The sequence below is a fragment of the Pongo pygmaeus genome, chromosome 9 (assembly GCF_028885625.2).
Source record: "Pongo pygmaeus isolate AG05252 chromosome 9, NHGRI_mPonPyg2-v2.0_pri, whole genome shotgun sequence".
NCBI lineage: Eukaryota > Metazoa > Chordata > Mammalia > Primates > Hominidae > Pongo > Pongo pygmaeus.
The window spans coordinates 60,891,223-60,911,060 of NC_072382.2; the positions used below are offsets into that span (position 1 = coordinate 60,891,223).

A 19,838-nucleotide genomic window follows, 5' to 3' on the forward strand; every position below is an offset into this window, starting at 1 on the left:
GTATGCAAATGCAGTCTGTGTGTCCATCCTCTGTAAGGTCTTGAAGGAACAGAAACCCTCTGCTGCCCCAGGCTGTCTCTCTGGGTACCTGGATGATTGGTGACACTGCCATGCCTTTTCTCATGCTTCTTCCTGAAGAGCCCTTCCTCAGCCTTCAGATAGGAGTAACTTACCCATCAAACCACAGCAGAGGACTCACCCCCTTGTTAAACCATTCTTTGACTCACCCAGATAAACATGAGCTACTTCTTGTGCATGCCAAATGCACCATGGACATGCTTCGGGTGTCACTCCCATGATACTGAAGTGAGAATATCTCTTTTTTTATCTGTTACCTCCATGAGACTGTGAGCCCCTGGGGTCAGGACAATGTCATATCCAGTGTTACATGCCCAGCGCTCAGAACAGAGATTAGCATAGGGTGGGTGCTCTGACAATATTTGTTGGGTAAATAAGTGACTAACTGAATGAATGAGCATGTTAATGGGTGAATTAATGAATGAGTTAATAGTGAATAATGAAGTCATGAATGGGTTAATGAATAAATGAACTAAAGGATAAATTAATGAGTAAATGAACAAGTGAGTAGATAAGTAAATAAATGAGTATATGAATAACTGAGCAAGTGAATAAATGAATGAGTGAATGAAAGAATGGGGTTCTTATTAACAGTCTGCAGGTGAGTCACTGTTCTGGCCAACTTTCACCTCTCTAGGTCCTTTCTCCCTCTGGCTTCAGCCCCAAGTTACAAACTAGACCAGGGGCTGCACCCCTGAGCCTCCACCCCTGAGCCCCCAGAGACAGGGCTTATGCCAGCCAGCTCTTGCCCTATGTCCACTGTTGCCACTGTGAAATCAGAGCTGTTCCCACCCCCAATCCCCCCATTCCACTCCAGCCACAGCCAGAAAGCACCACTCACAGCTGAGCCGCACGGCCTCCCGTGCCACATCTGGGTCTCGGCTGAGACGAGCCAGGGTCACTGCAGCTTTCTGCTGGACTCGCTCACAGGCTGCCACCTCAGCAGGGGTCCCAGACCTTGGCTTTTCAGACAGCATGCCCATGATAAGCTGGACTCCTAGGCAGGAAGCAAGGAACAGTTTGTACCTACCCCAGCATGGAGCCTTCCCCATGGGGCTAGCTGGACAGATGGCTGCAGGGTGCAAGCAAAGGCTGTCAGGATGACTTCAGGGGTCTCACCCACAGGGAGGAAGCTGGACAAGGCTGTTCCTCCCTGCCTTCTTCTCCTGAGGGTGTCTCCATGTACCAAGTCACTATACTTGGGAGGAGCATCTGAAGACATCTTTATTTTTTAATGCTATTATTGAGCTTTTACTACACACTCAGCACTGTGCTAAATGCATAGTAAATGCATAATGCCCTAAAACCTTCCAGTAGCCTCATGTATTAGGTACCATTACAATTCCAATTTGAAGCCCAGAGAGAAGTGAAGTATCTTGCCCAGTGTCACATGGTTAGCAGTTGGGGGAGCCGCTATTAAAATTCAGATGTAGCATCACATTCAGGATTAAGAAAATGGAAGAAACTCAGATAACTGGTTTCTCTACATCACCTCTTCACTTCTGATACTGGCTGTATCTGAGACAGGTCCAGTGGTGATGAATCCCCCAGGTAAGAGGTGATCCAAACCTAAGCTGGATATTGACTAGATCAAATGTTTTAGAGTAAACTCAAGCTGGAAAAGGGTGCAGTGGTTAGACTGAGAGATTTCAACCTGAATAATCTTTGCTGAGAAGCCTCCTACCTCTCCCTGAAACCAGATTTGTCTTCTGATTGTTCTAGAAACCACACCCTTGTCCACTCATACCTCCTTGCCTTTACCCACTCTTTCTTTCTACAAGGGATGCCATTTTCCCTCTTGATGCTCCATCTAAAAAACTCCATCCTGCAGGTTGTAGCAAAAGTTCATCTTCTGTGTGAGCTGTTGCCCAACTGCCCATCCCACACTCCCCTCTTCTGCACCCAGTGGCTCCTGCCAGCTTAGAACTTAAACCAGACATGACCCAAGGCTATAGTTTTGCTTTGTTTTGTTGCACCACACAGTGTCTACAATTTTTTTAGATTTTTGATAGTGTGCTAATTGGAGGATTTCTATAAAAATCTAAATTTCTGACTTCTGAAACTGCCTCCTGAATTTTAACCCTAGGACCTCATTTCTGCACAACAAATTGTTAAAGCTTATTATGAGTTCCTTCTTTAAAAGAGATTGATCCTGTCTCTGGTGAGCTCACCTCGTCCATTTACATTACCTGTCTGAATTTTGTAGGCATCTAAGTTTGCAACCTGTGATTTAGACCATGGACTCTCAAAGCCCAGTCTGCACAACAAGATTTGCCCTGTCCAGACCTAAGAGGCCTGTCTTCCAGTAGACCCCAGTTGCATTGACACCATTGTTGATTCCTCAAATCCTGCCCTGCTTTGGAAAATAGCTCCTTCATTAAACTCTCTTCAGGTAAACCCCGTGAGACTGCCACTGTTTCCTGAAAGAGCAGAGGGGCTTAGCATAGTGCTCATTCTGTGCCAGCCAATCTTCTAACATGCTTCATGTTAATCCTCACAACATCCTTATGAGGTAGGGATTATTCTCATTTTGCAGATGAAAAAACAGAGAGGTCATATGGTTAGTAAACAACAGTGCCAGGATTCAAACCCACAGAGTATGGTTCCAGTTTTCAACCTCAACCACCATGCCAACCTCCCTCTGTTGCATTATTCTATTGTAGATGTTATATTTTTATCATATGTCACTTTTGTTAAGTTATGCTCTCTGTCTAGACTGTGAAATCCTCTAGGACAAAGACAGGGATTTAGTTATCTCTGTTCTCATTGTCTAGCACAATGCCAGGCACATGTTAGGTCTCAATAACTGTTTACTGAGTCAGTCAGTCAATAGCACTTTGTGAACCATAAAACCCTCTACAGATGCCAGATATTCCAATCTCAAATTCACAGGCCTATGGAGACCCACTCCCACTGAACACTTCAACGTAAGGCTCTATAAGTACCGAAAGAACAGGGCACAGATGCAATAGCTCAGCTTCATGGCCTCAGCTGGCTCAGCAAAGTTTCTCATTATTAGCTCAATCACTTAAAATTAACACAAAATGATGTCCTTCAATTAGTAACAGAGCAATGGGGGATGGGAAAGTGTATGTTTGTTAAGACAGCAGGGAAGCCTGGGAGAAGGGGGTTTAGCAAGAACAGAGGCAGCAGGCACAGGCTCCCAGCTCACTCCGCCTCATTAGCGTCTCTGGTTTCCAACTGGTTGCTAATTGCTCCCTTATTTCCCAGTCACAGGAAGCCCTCACCATCTCTGCTCCCAGCTGCAAGGCAGCCACCTTGTCCTTTGGCAGAAACAGCTTAGATCAGCTTCCAGGCCGATGAAACCTGGCCCGCCCCACCTGGACCTTGGTGACATGTTCAGCACAAGATGGAACAAGGGAGCAAGCGGGAGAAGAGATGCACTCAGTGAGGGCTCAAGACATTCAGGTTGCCCTGACCTGCTCTCCCATTCTCACCCCTTCCTCAGCTTTCTACTGTTGCCAAATCCAGTAAGATAGGAACAATTTAAAGTTGGAATGTATCCCTTGGTAGGAATAGATTTTTTTTATTTGAGGATCATAATGAAATATTTGCCTTCTCCTCACAACCCTATTAAAATAGCAACCACCACCCCCCGACCCTGAGACTACCTTACTCTTCTTCCCTGCTTCATATTCCCCAGGGCACTGTCACGCTATCATCGCTGGACATTTGCTATCATCTTATGCATTATCTGTCTTCCACTAGAATTTAGGCCTCACAAAAGCAAACAAATATTCACATATACAGACCCAGTTGCACACATACAAGCACACACATATATGCTCATGCAAGTGTGGAGACACGTGTACCTATTTTTTTTTTTTTATTTATTTTTTTTGAGACAGAGTCTCGCTCTGTCACCCAGGCTGGAGTGCAATGGCGTGATCTCCGTTCACTGCAACCTCTGCCTCCCAGGTTCAAGTGATTCTCCTGCCTCAGCCTCCTGAGTAGTTGAGATTACAGGCACCCACCACCACACCCAGCTAATTTCTGTATTTTTAGTAGAGACGGGGTTTCGCCATGTTGGTCAGGCTGGTCTCCAACTCCTCACCTCAGTCGATCCGCCCACCTCTGCTTCCCAAAGTGCTGGGATTACAGGCGTGATCCCTGCACCCGGCCACATGTACCTATTTACATACCTGCACAGGCATTCACACAAGCACAAAGACACAGTCCCCTACATCCAGATAGTCCACATAACATGTACAATGCTGCAAAGGCATACCATTCTCCTGAATGATGTCAGAGGCACACTGTTCTAGGACAGACATGTTTGCCAAGATGGTCACAATCTGGAAAAGAGAATTTAGAAACTGAGAAAATGAGCACACCTGATCCTAATGGTCCTCCCTACAGACAGGTCAGCCAGGGGCTACAAAGCTTCCTTTTATCCTGTGACTCCTTCCTGTCCACCGGGCCTATACTTCCATGGCATTTTCTTCCATCCTATGGGCTCCTGCCACCCAGATGTATTTCCCCGGTGACTAATGCCGATTTATCAGCCTATGGCTATAGGGCGGCCCCCAAGGGCCCCAGGACACCCTGGAAAGACTAGCATAACCCTGGGTGAAGTTGGGGCCCAGTTGTCTTTCTGCTCTGGTCCCCAGTCCTGAAATGCAGACAGAACAAGCAGGTCCCTGGCCCCTCAAACTCCTCTGTGCTGGCTTGTCCTCCTGACAGCTAGCTCTTACTCTGGGTTGACTTCTTCCATCCCAGCTTCTTTCCTGGATACTAACCCTCACCTACTTTCAACCTGTGATGAATGAAGGCTAAGGTCACGTTAGAGGGCATGAGTAGGAAGAGGCAGTGTTATCAAGTATTGGGTATTATATGGAATCTGATGAGAAAGTGCATACTCAGCTGCACGTTACAAGTCTGTGGTAAGCCTCGCTTATCAGTCATCACTGAAAGTCTCTGCCTGTAGGAAATGGGGTATTGACACCAGGTGGACAGTGAGTCTCAGTTACAGCTTTGTGGGTTGTAACCAGCCTCCCCTGGTACAGTCAAGGGAAAAAAGAACTCACAGCACAAACTGGATTAAGGAATGGCCTGACAGAGGACTCATTCCAGGGACCCCAAACTGCAAAAGGGTGCCAAAATGCTACTGGAATAGATTGGAAACATGGCACCTGTTAACTCAGATACCACCCACAACACTGCTCCTGACATAAATAGCAAGATGAAAATTCACCCACTTTCACAGAAATGGACAGCGCTCTCAAGTATTATTAGAATAAATAATAAAATAAAATTAAAAAACATTTCTCACTGGTACAAGCCTCTCTCTCGAAAGGTTTCTTCAAAGCTTGCAGGATGGTATAAGCAAAGACTGTGTCCCCCCTCCGCTGAGACAGCAGTTGACAGTCTACTGAGTAGAATTCAGGCAGCTAAATTTCTGAAACTGGATAGTAATGTGACGTCTACCGAGAGAGTATTATCTACATTTTAATTACTCTGGATAACAAATATTACTATTGTACTCTGGATAACAAATACATTTAAAAAATATCTTCCTTTAAACAGAAAGGAAAAACTTTACCATATTAATAGAATATCTCTCTCTCCCCTTTCCTTCTAAACACATGTTGGAAGGGGATTCCACATTCTTAGGCTGCTGCAGCATCTGTGTGTGTGACAACCCCTTCCAGCTCAGACTCCATCAGGGGCCTGGTTGGATAACCATGACTACAGTGGGTTGCCAGAGGAAGCACAGGAGAATACTCCAGAACCTTTATCCTGAAATCGACTCTGTACCACCAGGTGTTTTATGAAGGGGGTGACAAGCTCCTATTTGCAGTTAAGAAGATAATAGGACTAAAGGAGGTTTAGGACTTAGAGGTTCTTTTACATATTTATTTACTTATTTTTGCACTTTTTAAGATTGTGTTTGTGGGCTCAGTGGAAGGAGTTAGAGGAAAAAGCTGGGATGAAAAAGTTGGGTTGGAAAGTTCCCCAAGAGGCATCGTGTGCACATTCTTATGAGGGAGGAGGTACACGGCCAAGTCCATGTCAGTTTAGAGTTTATTTGGCTATCTCTGGGCTGTTAGCAGGAAGCATGGACTCTGTTTCTACCACACAGGGGCTGAGACATCCCACCATCACCAGGCTGCCCTTTCTGAATAAAAACACTTACTTGACATGCAGATTCATGGAGGAAGGAAGGAAGGAGGGAAGGAGGGAGGAAGGGAGGTAAAGGAAGGAAGAAGGACAAACTAGGAAAAGAAAAGGAAACCTTTGTCCGCGGCAACGGGTTCATTACGCAGTAATTATTAGCCGTGTCACAGGCACCACGTAGGTCTTTGTGTCAGACTAATTTAGATCCTGTTAATGAAAATTACTTCCTCTCTACAGAGCCTGTACCCCATGTGGTTTTCTGGAGGTGCAGATGAAGTATTCAATTAAGCACAATTTGAATAAATGCCAATTATGCCTTGCTTTGAGTCCCCCTTGTGAAACATCCTTGTGTGCACCATAACATAGAGGGGAAAGAGGTCAATGTTTATCCTCACAGTCAAGTCCATGGGTGAGATTTTAGGGACAGCTGTTTTACCTGGTTGGATACAAGTTAACAATGCTGTCAGGGGGCAGAGTGCAGGAGCCAGACAGACAGTTTCCCCGGCCCAGGCTAATTCAGTCTTGTCTGATGATGTTCAATTAAGTTCTATTCCACCTAAGTGAAAGGGCACCATTCCCCCTGCATTTGTTTGGTGAATCCAGAGGACATCATCCTTGAGAGAGGCCCTAGGTGAGAGGTCAGTATAATGTGATAGCTAAGCGTGTAGCTCAACCTACATCTAAATCCTGGCTCTATCATATTTTGCTGTGATCTTGGCCATGTTACCTAACCTTCTGTGCCTTGGTGTATTCATTTTCTATTGCTGCTATAACAAATTATCGCAAACTTAGTGGCTTAAAATGACACAATTTTATCTTGCAGTTTTAGAAGTCAGAAGTTCTAAATGTGTCTTACATAGCAAAAATCAAGTTGTTGACAGATCTTCATTTACTCTGGGGGCTCTAGAGGAAAATCAATTTCCTAGTTTCTATTTTCCAGCTTCTGGAGGCTGCTCTCATTCTTTGGCTCAGGGGAGTATATCCTTCTGACCTTTGCTTCCTTCATCACATTTGATTCTCTGACTCTGACCCTCTTCTCTCCCTCTTACAAGAACTTCTGTGATGACACTGGATTTGCCTGGATAATCAAGGATAATATTCCTATGTCAAGATCTTAACTCAATCGCATCTATAAAACCCATGTCGCTATATAAAGTAACTTATTCACAGGTTTTGAGGATTAGGATGTGGACATCCTTGGGGGCCCTACCACAAGAAATAAAAATAATTCAGCCAGGCACCATAGCTCATGCCTTTAATCCCAGCTTCTCCAGAGGCTGAGGCAGGAGGATCACTTGAAGCCAGGAGTTTGAGATCAGCCTGAGCAATATAACAAGACTCCGTCTCTAAATAAGTAAGTAAATAAATAAAAGGCATCTTTTAAGACCTGTATGAGCATTCAGTGAGTTAATATCAAGCACCCTTTGTTAAATAAAATAAATATGGCTCGCTCTGGGCAGGAGAACCTGAAAGGACCCAAGCCTTGAGAGACTGTGTCAAGAAACGCTAGCCAAGTAACATGCAGCACTCAGGGGGCTGAGCATCCATGTGGCCAAGACACGCTGCTAATGTGAGATCCCTCCCAAAGGCAAGCCTGTCCCAGATCAGGTCAACCCCTCCCATCAGAAGAACAGCAAAGTGTGTATTCACTACCTTCTGTGGCATTTTCAAATTATTGTTTCTTTGGCCTCCAAAGACATGAAAATTGAGGCAGACAGGAAATTGATCCAGGATAGCAGGGGACCTCCCATGTCACTAGTTCAAGAAGAAATGCCCCTGTGTGGTAGGAAGGAGGTTGGAGAGGCCTTTTGATGTCAGCGCACACGGAGGAGAAACACTTGTCTGCAGGCCGATGCCAAGGTGTGAACCAGGCCTGCCTCTTATCCTAGCAGTGTCTCAGTAGTCAGCCCTGATCACACCTGACTCTGCCTGTGTTCCCTTGCTGGAAACTAATACTGAAGACCAAACTGCATTCAAGGCAAGTGAAGAATACCCAGGACACCCAAGTAGAGACAGGTGCTCTGATCTAAAGAACTTTCAACAAAGAAAGCCTGGCATATATTTCATGAAATGTTATAATTACTTTTATGCTGTGCAGAAATTAGGACCAAAAAGCCAACAGCTTGTATGACTGTAATTAGAATTATTCTTTAATTGCCAGATGAATATTTAGATTTCTATTATCACCGTGTTAACTCTCTGAACTTTGCAGCAACAATGTCAACTGCAGCCCTGAGAACAAAAAGCAGAATAATTTTCAGCCTCTAGCGAGCTTGTCCAACCCATGGCCTGCAGGCCACATGTAGCCCAGGACAGCTTTGAATGTGGCCCAACACAGATTTGTAACCTTTCTTAAAACATTATGAGATTTTTTGTGTGTGATTTTTCTTTTTAGCTCATCAGCTATTGTCAGTGTTAGTGTATTTTATGTGTGGCCCAAGACAATTCTTCTTCCATTGTGGCCCAGGGAAGTCAAAAGATTGGATAGCCCTGCTCTAGGGGAAGCCCAGTGCTTCTCTGCACCCTCTTCCCTCCACACCACTTCCTCTACCAAAGAGCAGAAAGAATCCAGACAAGGACATTGATTTGTAGAATTAATTAAGGGATCTAAGGGAAGAAAGGTGTGATCTCTTTGAACATACTTTCTTTTCCAAGGCCAGAGAGGCAGGAGAGCCCAGGAGAAGGTATAGCCCTCTCCTCTTCTGCTCTCTTTTGAGGCTTTTCCTCCCTCTGGCAGACATGGCCCAGGTCCCAGGGCGCAGGACCTGAGAGGGCTGGACAGGCATGGAGACTAGGAGAAGGGCACCTGCCTAGACCCAGAGACAAGCACATAGCTTCTTCTCTTTGTTACGTGGGTCTTCTCATTGACAGGACCAGCTTTCCCTTACTACTAAAGTGGCAAGACTGGGGGGCTAAGATTTAGGCTTAGGAGACCGCATGATAAAAGCCATAGAACTGTTTTGGATGTAGGTCCCGTGCTGCTGGCAAATAGGCTGAAGCGCTCTCCTAGGTGAGGCCCAACTCCCTCACCCCAGGGATTACACGAATGTTGGGCTGTAAGCCCACAGTATTAGAGAGCATATAAAAGTCAGACCATATTATCTGTGCTTGGTTTGCCCTTGGCTTTGTAGGGAGGGGTTTCTAGAGCAGGTCAGGACAGCGTGTTGTGATCCTGGATTCCTCCAATACTACACAATATCCCTGATATGGTTTGGATCTGTGTCTTCACCAAAATCTCACGTTGAATTGTAATCCCCTATGTTAGAGGTGGAGCCTGGTGGGAGGTGATTGGATCATGGGGGTGGACCCTTCATGAATGATTCAGCACCATCTTCATGGTGCTGTTCTTGTAATAGTGAGTGAGTTCTTGTTGAAAAGGGTGAAGCACCTCCCCCTTCGCTCTCTCTTGCTCCTGCTCCTGCCATGTGATGTGTCTGCTTCACCTCTGCCTTCCATCATTATTGTAAGTTTTCTAAGGCCTCTCCAGAAGCCAAACAGATTCCAGCTTCGTGCTTTCTGTACAGCCTGTAGAACCATGAGCCAATTAAAACTTTTTTCTTTACAAATTACCCAGTCTTAGGTAATTTATTTTTATTTTTATTTTTGAGACAAGGTCTGGCTCTATCGTCCAGGCTGGAGTACAGTGGTGCCATCTTGGCTCACTGTAACCTCCATCTCCCAGGCTCAAGCCATCCTCCCACCTCAGCTTCCCAAGTAGCTGGGACTACAGGTGTGTACCACCATGCCTGGCTAATATATATATATATATTTTTTTTTTTTTTTGGAGAGATAGGATTTTGCCATGTTGCCCAGGCTGGTCTTGAACTCATGAACACAGGCAATCTGCCTGCCTCAACCTCCCAAAGTACTGGGATTACATCAGGCATTTCTTTACAGCAATGTGAGAACAGACCAATACAATCGCCACCACATTAACTATATTTCCTGACCCTACCTTCCTGTTCCAAAGCTTACATTCCCTGTCTCAGACCCATCCCAGTCTCTGGTTCTGTTAGAGAACCCATCCCATTCATTATTGAGTATTCGCTTTGGTTCTAAGTACTTTAAGAGCGTTATCCCATCTAATCATCATAATGACATGAGGGAGGGAGCAAATGTTATTATCCCCATTACACAGATGAGGAAATTGTGGCTCAGAGATTAAGTGATTTGTCCAAGGTCACATAGCTGGGAAATGGCAGAACCAGAATGTGAACTCAAATCTGTCTGAACTAAAAACCTGTGCTGTTTCTAATATGTCATATATGTATAAGACAGAGCTTTATAAACTATAGAGAGATTTTGAGATGTGAGACAAAAATGAAACCCCTAGTGACTGGCATTTCCTGATAAATGGTATTCACAGTGAGGTCCCAGAAATGTTACAAAATCTAGTCATTCTAAAATGCCAAACAGATGAGGTATTACTGTGGGAGTATATACTAGCACTCCTTCCTTTATGAAAGCAGTTAATTCCTGAAGTCCACAAAAAGTCAGACTCAGTAAAAATCTCTATTATATATTAGATAAGATAATCAGGTCTCTTCCATCCTAGATTGTCCCTGCTTGACAGACAGGCCAGAAGTTCACCAATACATTTGGAGGCAGCCCGTTTCCTACCTCCCCCTGTCAGATCTGTAGCTGGATTCTATGGGCAGTATGGCTCCTGGAAAATACCTCCTGGGCATGAAAACATAGGACTAATCAGATTGCTTGTCAGGCTTCTTAATGGCTGACCATGTCAGCTGCAGCCCATGCCACCTTCCTGTAGATTAGCTGAAGGGGATAGAAGAGCCTAGGTCCAAGGCTGCCCTCACCAATGTCCATACCCCAAGGGTGGCGACAGGATAGGCATACCCAACGAGGCTTCTGTTGAACAAATTAAGTGGACCTGGCTTGCCAGGATGATGGAGGGGTTCTCATTGTCCAAACAGAGATAGTCTGTATAGATCCAAGACCAAGAGGCTCCACACAGCATTGGCGTCATTGGCAGATTCATTACCGGAAGCCTCATGGGGCATTTAATCTCCTAAGTATTTCAGGGGGCGGTGAGCACTTCAAAGCCTAATTCATCTTCTTTGTCTTCATTACAGAGAGCCCTCTGATCACCTTAATCCTCCTGCTGCCACAGGAAAGAGCCATTTGTTTCTTTAATGGGTGCACTTTCACTAGCTAAGTGGTTGTTCTGAGACAGGGCAGAAGGTGAAGCCATCCTGAGGACAGTGGGGGACGTGCCTGGCTCAGACAGTGGAGTAATATGAAAAGGTACCGACTCCAGGTGCAGAGAGAACTATCTGCTGGCAGCGTGACCACATTTTCTCCCTACCCTGATCTCCTTTTCCTAGGACTCACTGAGGCTTCAAGAGGGGGCTAGTCATTCCTTGTGATAAGAAGGGGACTTCTACACATAGAGACACAGGACGTTCAAGACGGAAGAGGTCGTGCCCATTTTACAGATGAGGGAACTCCTCTCTGGAGGTTCCCATTCAATGCTGTGTGCCACACATTCAAAGGCCAATTGTAATAACATTGACAGTGGTTTCCATTGATTTAATAGTTTCTATGTGCCAGAGTCTGTACCGAGAGTTTATATTTATTAATTTATTTAATTCTTATTTCAACTTTGTAAAATATGTATTATTTGTTTTCATTTTACAAATTAAGAAAGTGAGACTCAGAGTGAATTGCCCAAAGTGACATGATTATTAATAGCAAAAAAGCTTCAAACTCAGGTTGTCTGAATCCAAAATTCCTTGTCTTATTGCCTCACTACTGGATCTTGTATGAAATGACCAGAGTCAGCCACAGGAGAGGCACTTGAAGGTGAAAGAACCTAAAATTATGTCAGGTAGATGAAAGACCCAGCAACTGGAGGTATCTATCTGAACAGAACACGAGCATGAGCAAGGCAGATCACAAAGAGTGGGCCCTCCTGTCTCCCTCCCTACTACCAAGGGTATGTCTATGGTAGACATGGGGTATGTCCCCCTCAGGAGTCAATAAAGCCAATAGCCAACCAGGAGGCCACCACTTTATCTGTTACTGTCATACCTTCTCTCTACAGGGACTTCTCCAACTCTTAGAAGTAATAAGATTAGACTGGAAAGGAAGTCTGGAATCATACATATTATACATACTTTGGAGGGCCAAGTTGAGGATTTTTGATAATTCGCTACTCATGCTCTTTGGAGCATCAGGTTTAAAAAGTAATGATATTCACCATTTATTAAGAACTTAGTAGGGGCTAAGCCTTATATCAGGTCCTTGCATATCTTATTACACTCACCCTCATAATAACCCTGCAATATAGACATTCATGTCCCAATTAATAGATGCGAAAACCCAACACCCAGGAGCCTTTGACTTGCTCAATGTCACTCAATTGATAAATGGCCCAGGCAGGACCAACACCCAGTCTGTGGTTCAACAGCTGCACTACCTTCTTTCTTCAAAGATGACAGCAAATGAGAGTCAAAGATCAAGGTCTAAGTCAGGATTTAAATTTAATCCTCATTTAAATGCTGGCTAGCTGCCTGCCAACCATTTAATTTTGGGGACATCCTCTTGAGCCAAAATATTCTTATCTATAAAATGGGGCAAATATCACCAGTGTCACAGTATTATTAGAACCCTCATACGCAAATGCTTAGATACTAGAAAATTATCTCCAAATAGGAGCTTCTATGGTCAGCTGTCCTTTCATAGGCGATTCTAAGGATAAGAAATAACTGACAAAATTTGGGGAACTTCACCAAGGGCACCAGCTCTAGGCTAGAGGACTTAAAAAATCCTAGGGAAATACAGAACATGGATCATGCCCTCAGAGGAAGAAAATCACATGAAATAATTAAGAGGAATAAACGTCATTAGATAAGTCAACACTGCATTGTGAGGTATGAATTCTAAGAAAAAGAGGCAATTCCAGAAGGCCGAAACCATCAGGGAAGGCCTTGCTGGAGCTGCTGGCATGGAACAGAAACCAAAGCAGCTTCAGTTAAGAGGTAAGCCGGGAAGAGGTGATGGTGTAGGGGCTAAAATGCAGACAGGAATAAGCTGAGTTGAGGATGAGAGGATCATGTAACTTAGAGCTCAGGTACAGGGAGGAATTTACAGAGACCACCTAATCTACCACCCCTACTCCTTGGTGGTGATGTGGGAGGCCAAGTGTGGCCAGAGGTGAAATGGGATAAAATTCTAGAACATCAGAGTTCAAAGAGCCTTTAAAATACCCCCATTCTATGTTTTCAAACACTTTTAGTAGTAAAACCCCCTTTCTACCAAAGAAAACCTTTCATGGAGCTCAAATATACAAAGACAATTATGACTGATGCAGAGGCTGAGGCCCCGAATGAAGGTTTTGCTCCAAGCCCCTGTTTTTCATGGAGGTAAAGAGGGGAGCAGTTCACTATATGGTTCAGTGTCAGATGGCCACCAACATGACCAGGACACAGACCTTCAGAGGAGGTCTAGGCACCTTCCATGGGTCTTCTGCCTCCCAGAACAGGCAATCTGAATAGAGATTGAGGAAGGCCCTACAGCGGTTGGGATGGGCAAAGCAGATAGGAGATCTCATAGAGAGGCTTCAGGGTCAATGAGAGACACAGAAAATATATTCCTTTACCTTCCTGCAGCATGTAAAGCTCATAATGGGATGGGCAAAGAGGGTAGGAGGTCTCATAGAGAGGCTTCAAAGTCAATGAGAAACATAGAGAATATTTGCCTTCCTACAGCATACAAAACTAACAGGACTCCCATGCTTTCTCCCCTGCCTCAGAAACTAAGTGCTGGCCTCCTAACCTCTGTCTTCATGGCTATGGACCCTGGGCTCAGTGCCTTCTGGGCGTCTTACCTGGTCCCGAGTGTAAGGCGTGTCCACTCTCTGCTTGTCACTGCAGGCTTCCAGGAGGACACGGATGGCATTCAGCTGCAGGAGCATCTCGCATGCCATTGTGTCAAAGAACGTGATGTTGGCAAGGGCCGCAGAGGCCAGTAGGAAGACTTCCCCTGATGAGGCCTCTTGGCACAGTTCTGGATGGCAAAGAGAAAGAAAATAACTTCCATGCCAAGTGTTTTCATATCAGTTGTCTCATTTGGTTTGCACGATACCTCTGGGAGATCTTTTGAGCAGGTGTTATAATACCCATTTTACGGATGAGGAAAGTGGCTACTAGAGAGGCAACAGTATCTATCTACCCAGGTGGCAAATGGGATTTGAAACCTGGTGTGTAATTCTACTCACTCCTTCATCCAATAAGTATTTATTGAATGAACACTATGTGTCAGGTGCCACTGGGGTCTTGGGATGGCATAGTGAACAAAACAGGTCAGGTCCTTGCCCTTGTTGAGCTCACACTCTACTAGTGGGCAAGAGAAAATAAGCTTTTAAAAATTACTATGCATAATTACAAAGTCTGATAAATATGAGGGAGAAAATAAACAAGTGCTAAGACAGAATAACTAGTGGTCCGCTGAGGTGTGCAAAAAAAAGGTGTCCCTAAGAATGTTACTTTACATCTGAGACCTTAAGGGAAGAAAGGGGCCAGTCATAAAAATACCTGGGGAAACAGAATATTCTACACTGAAGGAAAAAGAGATACAAAGCCTGTGAGTCGGGAAGGAACTCCCAGTCCATGTGTGTCTCCGGTAATGCACACTAGCCTGCTGCTAAGCTTGCCTTAAGGAAGAGACTAAAGGTGAAACAGAGAGACTATACCCCTCCAGCTGCCATCAACAGAGTCTCGGTGCTTCCTTTTGGTCCCAGGATAAGGGTCATCTGGCAGCAAGAAAGTCCTATACCAAGCTCCTGAATGTCAGGCTCTTTATCTCTAGTCCTAGTGGTCCTAGCTTAGCCCTAACCAAATTCCCCCATTTACCATCTGTAATTGTACTAAGGGCCTTTAAGGAGCAGAGTGACCTTATCCTTCCACCACCTGACACATCCCCCATGGGCTCCACAGAATCTGGAATGGACGCCCACCTCAGGAGGAGGCATAGATGGGCTCTATCCATGGTGCTTCCCCCATTTCAGTGGACCTGACGTCTGGCCCTCAGCTCCAACTTGACTACCAATCAAGGTACTTCTCTGGTCCAGGCCCTCTCCTACTGATAACACCTTCACAAAACCACAGGAGGCAAGGCCATACTTCAGAAAAAGAGTCCCAGGAGAGAAAGAAAGTTTGGGAGACAAAATTGAGCTGTGTTCTATCCTGATCCCTAGTTCTTGCCTCCAGACAGTCTATACTTTCAGGTTCTGAAGCAAATGCCACCTCTTGGCACCTACCTGTGAATGCACATTCTGATCCCTACCTTTTAGTTTTAGTAGTAAAATCCTTTTTCTACCAATAACATTAGTCAAACACCTGCAGTGGGCCTTGCACTGTGCCATTAAATTCTGAATACCCTCAAAGTAGAAAATGATTGTCCACATTTACAACTAGCTGAATCTTAGAGAAGCTAGTAGTAGCAGCAGCTACCATTTATTGAGTGTTTACTCACTGCTGTACATATTTTTTACTTCATTACATAATTTAATCCTTACAACAATCCCATTTTTATCACTATTTTGTAAATAAAGAAATTGAGGATTCAAATGTTAAGTGATTTGCTCCTGGTCTTATGGCCAGTAAGTAACTGTTTGAAGCTAGAATCAAATCCAGGTCTGCCTGACTCCAAAGTCCCCATTCTTTCTACACTCCAAGTTGCTTCTGGTCTCTCAGCCTCTGACTCATTCCCAGCAATGCTTCCACAGACGTGGGTTTCGGTTCTATCAGGAGGGTAATGCCTCCCTCTGGGCAATGTTGCTCCCCACAGCCCAGGTTTGACCATTAGATAAGTCAAACTCTTGATCCAACCACCCAGGACTGGAACAACAGATTAGCCAAGGTATTAAGAACTCTGATTCCCTTTATCCAATGATTGCCCTATCCTCTGATTTTGGGAAAATCACTGGAGTCCCCAGCCCCTTCCAGGCCACCTCCCTATATCCACGGTTTTGGGTGAGTCTACAGAGCTCAGCGGCCCATTTTGCTGTAAGATTCCTTCTAGGTCCTAACACTCCCCCTCATTCTCATTCAGTTGCTATTGCTGCCGACACAGCAATTATTAACACAACCACCTAAGTGCCTTTTAATTTTGCTGCACATTTATTTGAACTACAGTCTGAGTCACCTGGGATGTGTTAGGAAAATTAAATTGAGGATTCCAGTGACTCATTTATAAATGTTTCCAGGGAATGGCAAGAAGTTGGAGGGCTATTTCCCACCAAAGAACAGAGCTCTGGCTTCCTGCCCAGAAGATATCTGCTGAATCTCAGAGTGGACTATACAACGCATCTTCATCAGGATGAAATAAATAGGAAAACCCCTTGGCTCAGGGAGAAACCCAGCCTGGACAGTGAAGCAGGAATGAATATATGACAATAGTGAAAGGTCACTTGGACTACATGTACTTTTGTTTATTTAATAATGTTTATAAATTGAGAAATTTTCTATGAAGTTTACAATTTTTGTCTTATCTTTAAAAGTCTATGCCTTTCCCACATGGTAACAATCAACTGAAATTTACCAGTGACCACCCCTTTAGACAGTGCATGGACTTTTCAATTTGACACAGGACTCAAACACCTTTAGTCTTCCACCTGGCTCTCTTCAACTCATTTATGTTTCTTACTGGGCTCTGGTGGATGTTGAATATGAGACTCCTGGCATAAGTGAGTCCTAATGCTGTTTTGTGGCCTTGGGAAAGTAACTTAACCCCTCTAGGCTTACATTTCTTCACCTAGAGAGCATGGTTAGAACTGTAGGGTCTCTTGAGCTCCCTCGAGCCAAGACTTTCAACAATGGGCTTCCATGTTTTTTCAGTTTTGAATAAATGTGGACATTGGCAAATTGATTTCTCCCAAACTGACCTGTGAGTGTCACTGTCCCCATGACTAGAATCAGCCATAAACTCAACTTAACTGATGTCTTCTATGTGCAAAGTCCTTGCAGATCTCCAAATTCTAGAGTTAGAAGGACCCTTGAGAGAAACAAGTTGCAATGTCTTGTTTATATTACGAAAATTGTGAAGTGGGTTTTACAATGTGACATGGTAAGAAGTGAGTGGCAGGATCTCACACAGTACCAGCACAGGCTTGCTGCACATAGCCACTTGAATGGATGAGTGAAAAGTCTGAGTCCAAACCCAGGGTTCTGACTCCTTGCCCAATGTTCTGTGTTGCCACTAAGTTCGTGCTATTTCAGATATTCCCAGCCCTGGCATGGTGACTCCAAGCTAATCCTAAATTTTCTGATGAAATTAAATTTCATTCCATTTCAATTAGATACAGATACAAAGAGAGTGACAGAGAAATAGAAACATAGATCACCACTAGCACTTTTAAAAGAAAGAGGTGGGTCACAAAAAATTCCCCGGGGATTGTTATCCAGACCAGCCCTTTCAGTTTCTATAATTTAGCAAAGGAAAACTAAGAAAAGAGCATATTTTAGATACAGATCTATGATTCTCCTGCTGGGGGTACATATGTTTGAATAGGTGAACCTAGAGGAGTCAATGCTTTCAAGGCCCCATGATCTGAGACCAACGGTGGGATTTTCAGGCAGCAGGTTGTGGTGGGCTGGTGCTCTCTGAGAAACCATTTTCCCAAGTCATTGCTGCCATAGTCCCTGGGTACAAGGACTGAGACTTTAGGAAAAATGCCTATCAGAGTCTCTCAATCTGAGTATCTGAATGTCAAAATTTGAGGCCCCACTCCTTTCTGGGGCTTGTCCTGGACTCCCTTCTGAAAGGCCAATGAATCCCAAACTGACAATAATTCAGGTTGCTTCTCAGAGAGCCACACACATTTTAATAGGAAACTCTTGACAATAGAGCTCATCAAAGCCTAATTCAGATCCATTAATTGTGGGATTTCAGCAAATATGATAATCTATGCAGGAGATATTTGGGGTGCAATGAGTGGCAGATGGGAAGGCCTTCCTGGCTATTTCTGCAGACAACTGTGCCAAGGCCTTCTCTCCTAGTGGTCCCGCTGCCCAGGGTGACTCACTGACGAGGGCTGTCACAATCTCCTCCATGCTCTCCAGGAAGCTACTGAGGTGCTGGGTGACGGGCAGGTGTGGGGAGGTGACCTGGGCCACCACAGCCGCAGCCTCAGCCCGTGTGGCCTCTGAGTGGCTGTCGTCAGTCAGGATGTCGGCCAAGCACAGAACACCATCCACCTGCAGATGGAGAGAAGGAGCTCCCCTGTGCATCCTGGGTGGACACCACTGCCCATGACATTAATGAGACAGATACAGATTCAACCCCCAGTACATAGAAGCCAGCTCTGGCTTCCCAGAACAGCCCAGGACCCCATGTGGAACCAGGGACAATCCAGTGATAAGGCCCTCATAATGACTCAAATTCTGGCACCTGGAGGCCTCTCCTTTGAGTCCAGCAGAGATCAGTAACCTTCCATGGGCCTCCTAGATAGCGGACATCAAGTCAAGTGTCCAGAGGCAGGACCCTGTTCATCCACCACAGCAAATTGTCATAGAAAGAACAGTCACTTAGAAATCTCACATCCCCAACCTCCAATCCCCTCTTCCTTGCTATGTGACTTGGCGTTAGTCACTTACCCTCTCTGAGATTGTTTCCTCACCGTTCAACAGGGTGTTGTGGGATTGAAGAGGTAAAGCAGGCAATGCCTGATCTAGAAGAGATGCTCAAGAAATGTTGGTTTCTTCCTCCCTTCCTCATATTTAGCAAAAGGATGAGCTTAGTATTTCCTTCCCTATCTTGTCCTCCACCATCCTCCACTATAGAAATGGGGCTGCTTCCCTGGAGGCCTTGCTTTCTGTGCCCAACCAGTAAGCTGCAAATCTGAAACTGGTGGGACATTAGTGCCAGATAAGAACATGTTTCCAAGCTCTGCCCAGGTCAGACCTGCTCTTGGCATAACAGCTTCTGCTGACCATGTGCTTACAGTGTCCCAGGTACCATTCTATAGAGTGCACATGTTATTACACAATCTATTCCTTACAATAACCCTCTGAGGTCAGTATTATTATTCCCATTTTACAGACAAGAAAGCTGAGTCACAGAAAGGTTCATTGACTTGCCCCAGATCAAGAACTTTAAAAGCAGTTAGATTGGTATTCAAACTCAAATGGTCTGGTGTCAAAACCCAGGTTTTGAACAGGATATTATGCTGCCGCCTAAGAAGTGGCACCTGAGCTCAGACCTCAGCCTCCGTCGGAGTCATTACACAAGACTTGCTGGAGAAAAAGAGGGCAGGAGCTTGTCAAGGTTAGCTCTGCAGTGCTACTGCAGCCCCTCAGATGCCCTGGACACCAGCCTGCCTGGGGACCATGCCACCAAGCACCAAGTCCTTCTCGGGTTGGGAGTGGGAGGTAGGGATGAGGCAGGGGACGAACAGGAGAGGTGGGGTGAGGAGCAGCCCGTGCTCATTCCCTACACCTGCCACAGACCTGAGGCTTCTGTCCCTACGTCTTCCTGCCACTCAGCTCCAATGGGCCTCTAGACGTCTGCATTTTGTTTGACTAATTATCACCACTGAGTTCTGTGCCTCCCTTAAAAGGCTCTTGGGAGCTGTAAGGGCCATTAGCTGTGAAAGCCTTTGG

General features: G+C 45.0%; 1 protein-coding gene across 3 annotated transcripts in view; it reads right to left on the reverse strand.

Moving 5' to 3' along the window:
- The window catches only part of INSC (INSC spindle orientation adaptor protein), a 100,431-nt gene that overhangs the window by 7,164 nt on the left and 73,429 nt on the right, over positions 1–19,838 (reverse strand). For all 3 annotated transcript variants that reach the window (XM_063672234.1, XM_054438929.2, XM_063672233.1), the window contains 4 exons: positions 18,263–18,434; positions 14,066–14,244; positions 4,328–4,394; positions 920–1,075 (listed from right to left, as the gene is read on the reverse strand). In XM_063672234.1, coding sequence (XP_063528304.1) covers positions 920–1,075; positions 4,328–4,394; positions 14,066–14,244; positions 18,263–18,434 — 574 coding nt within the window. The remainder of the gene's footprint in view (positions 1–919; positions 1,076–4,327; positions 4,395–14,065; positions 14,245–18,262; positions 18,435–19,838) is intronic.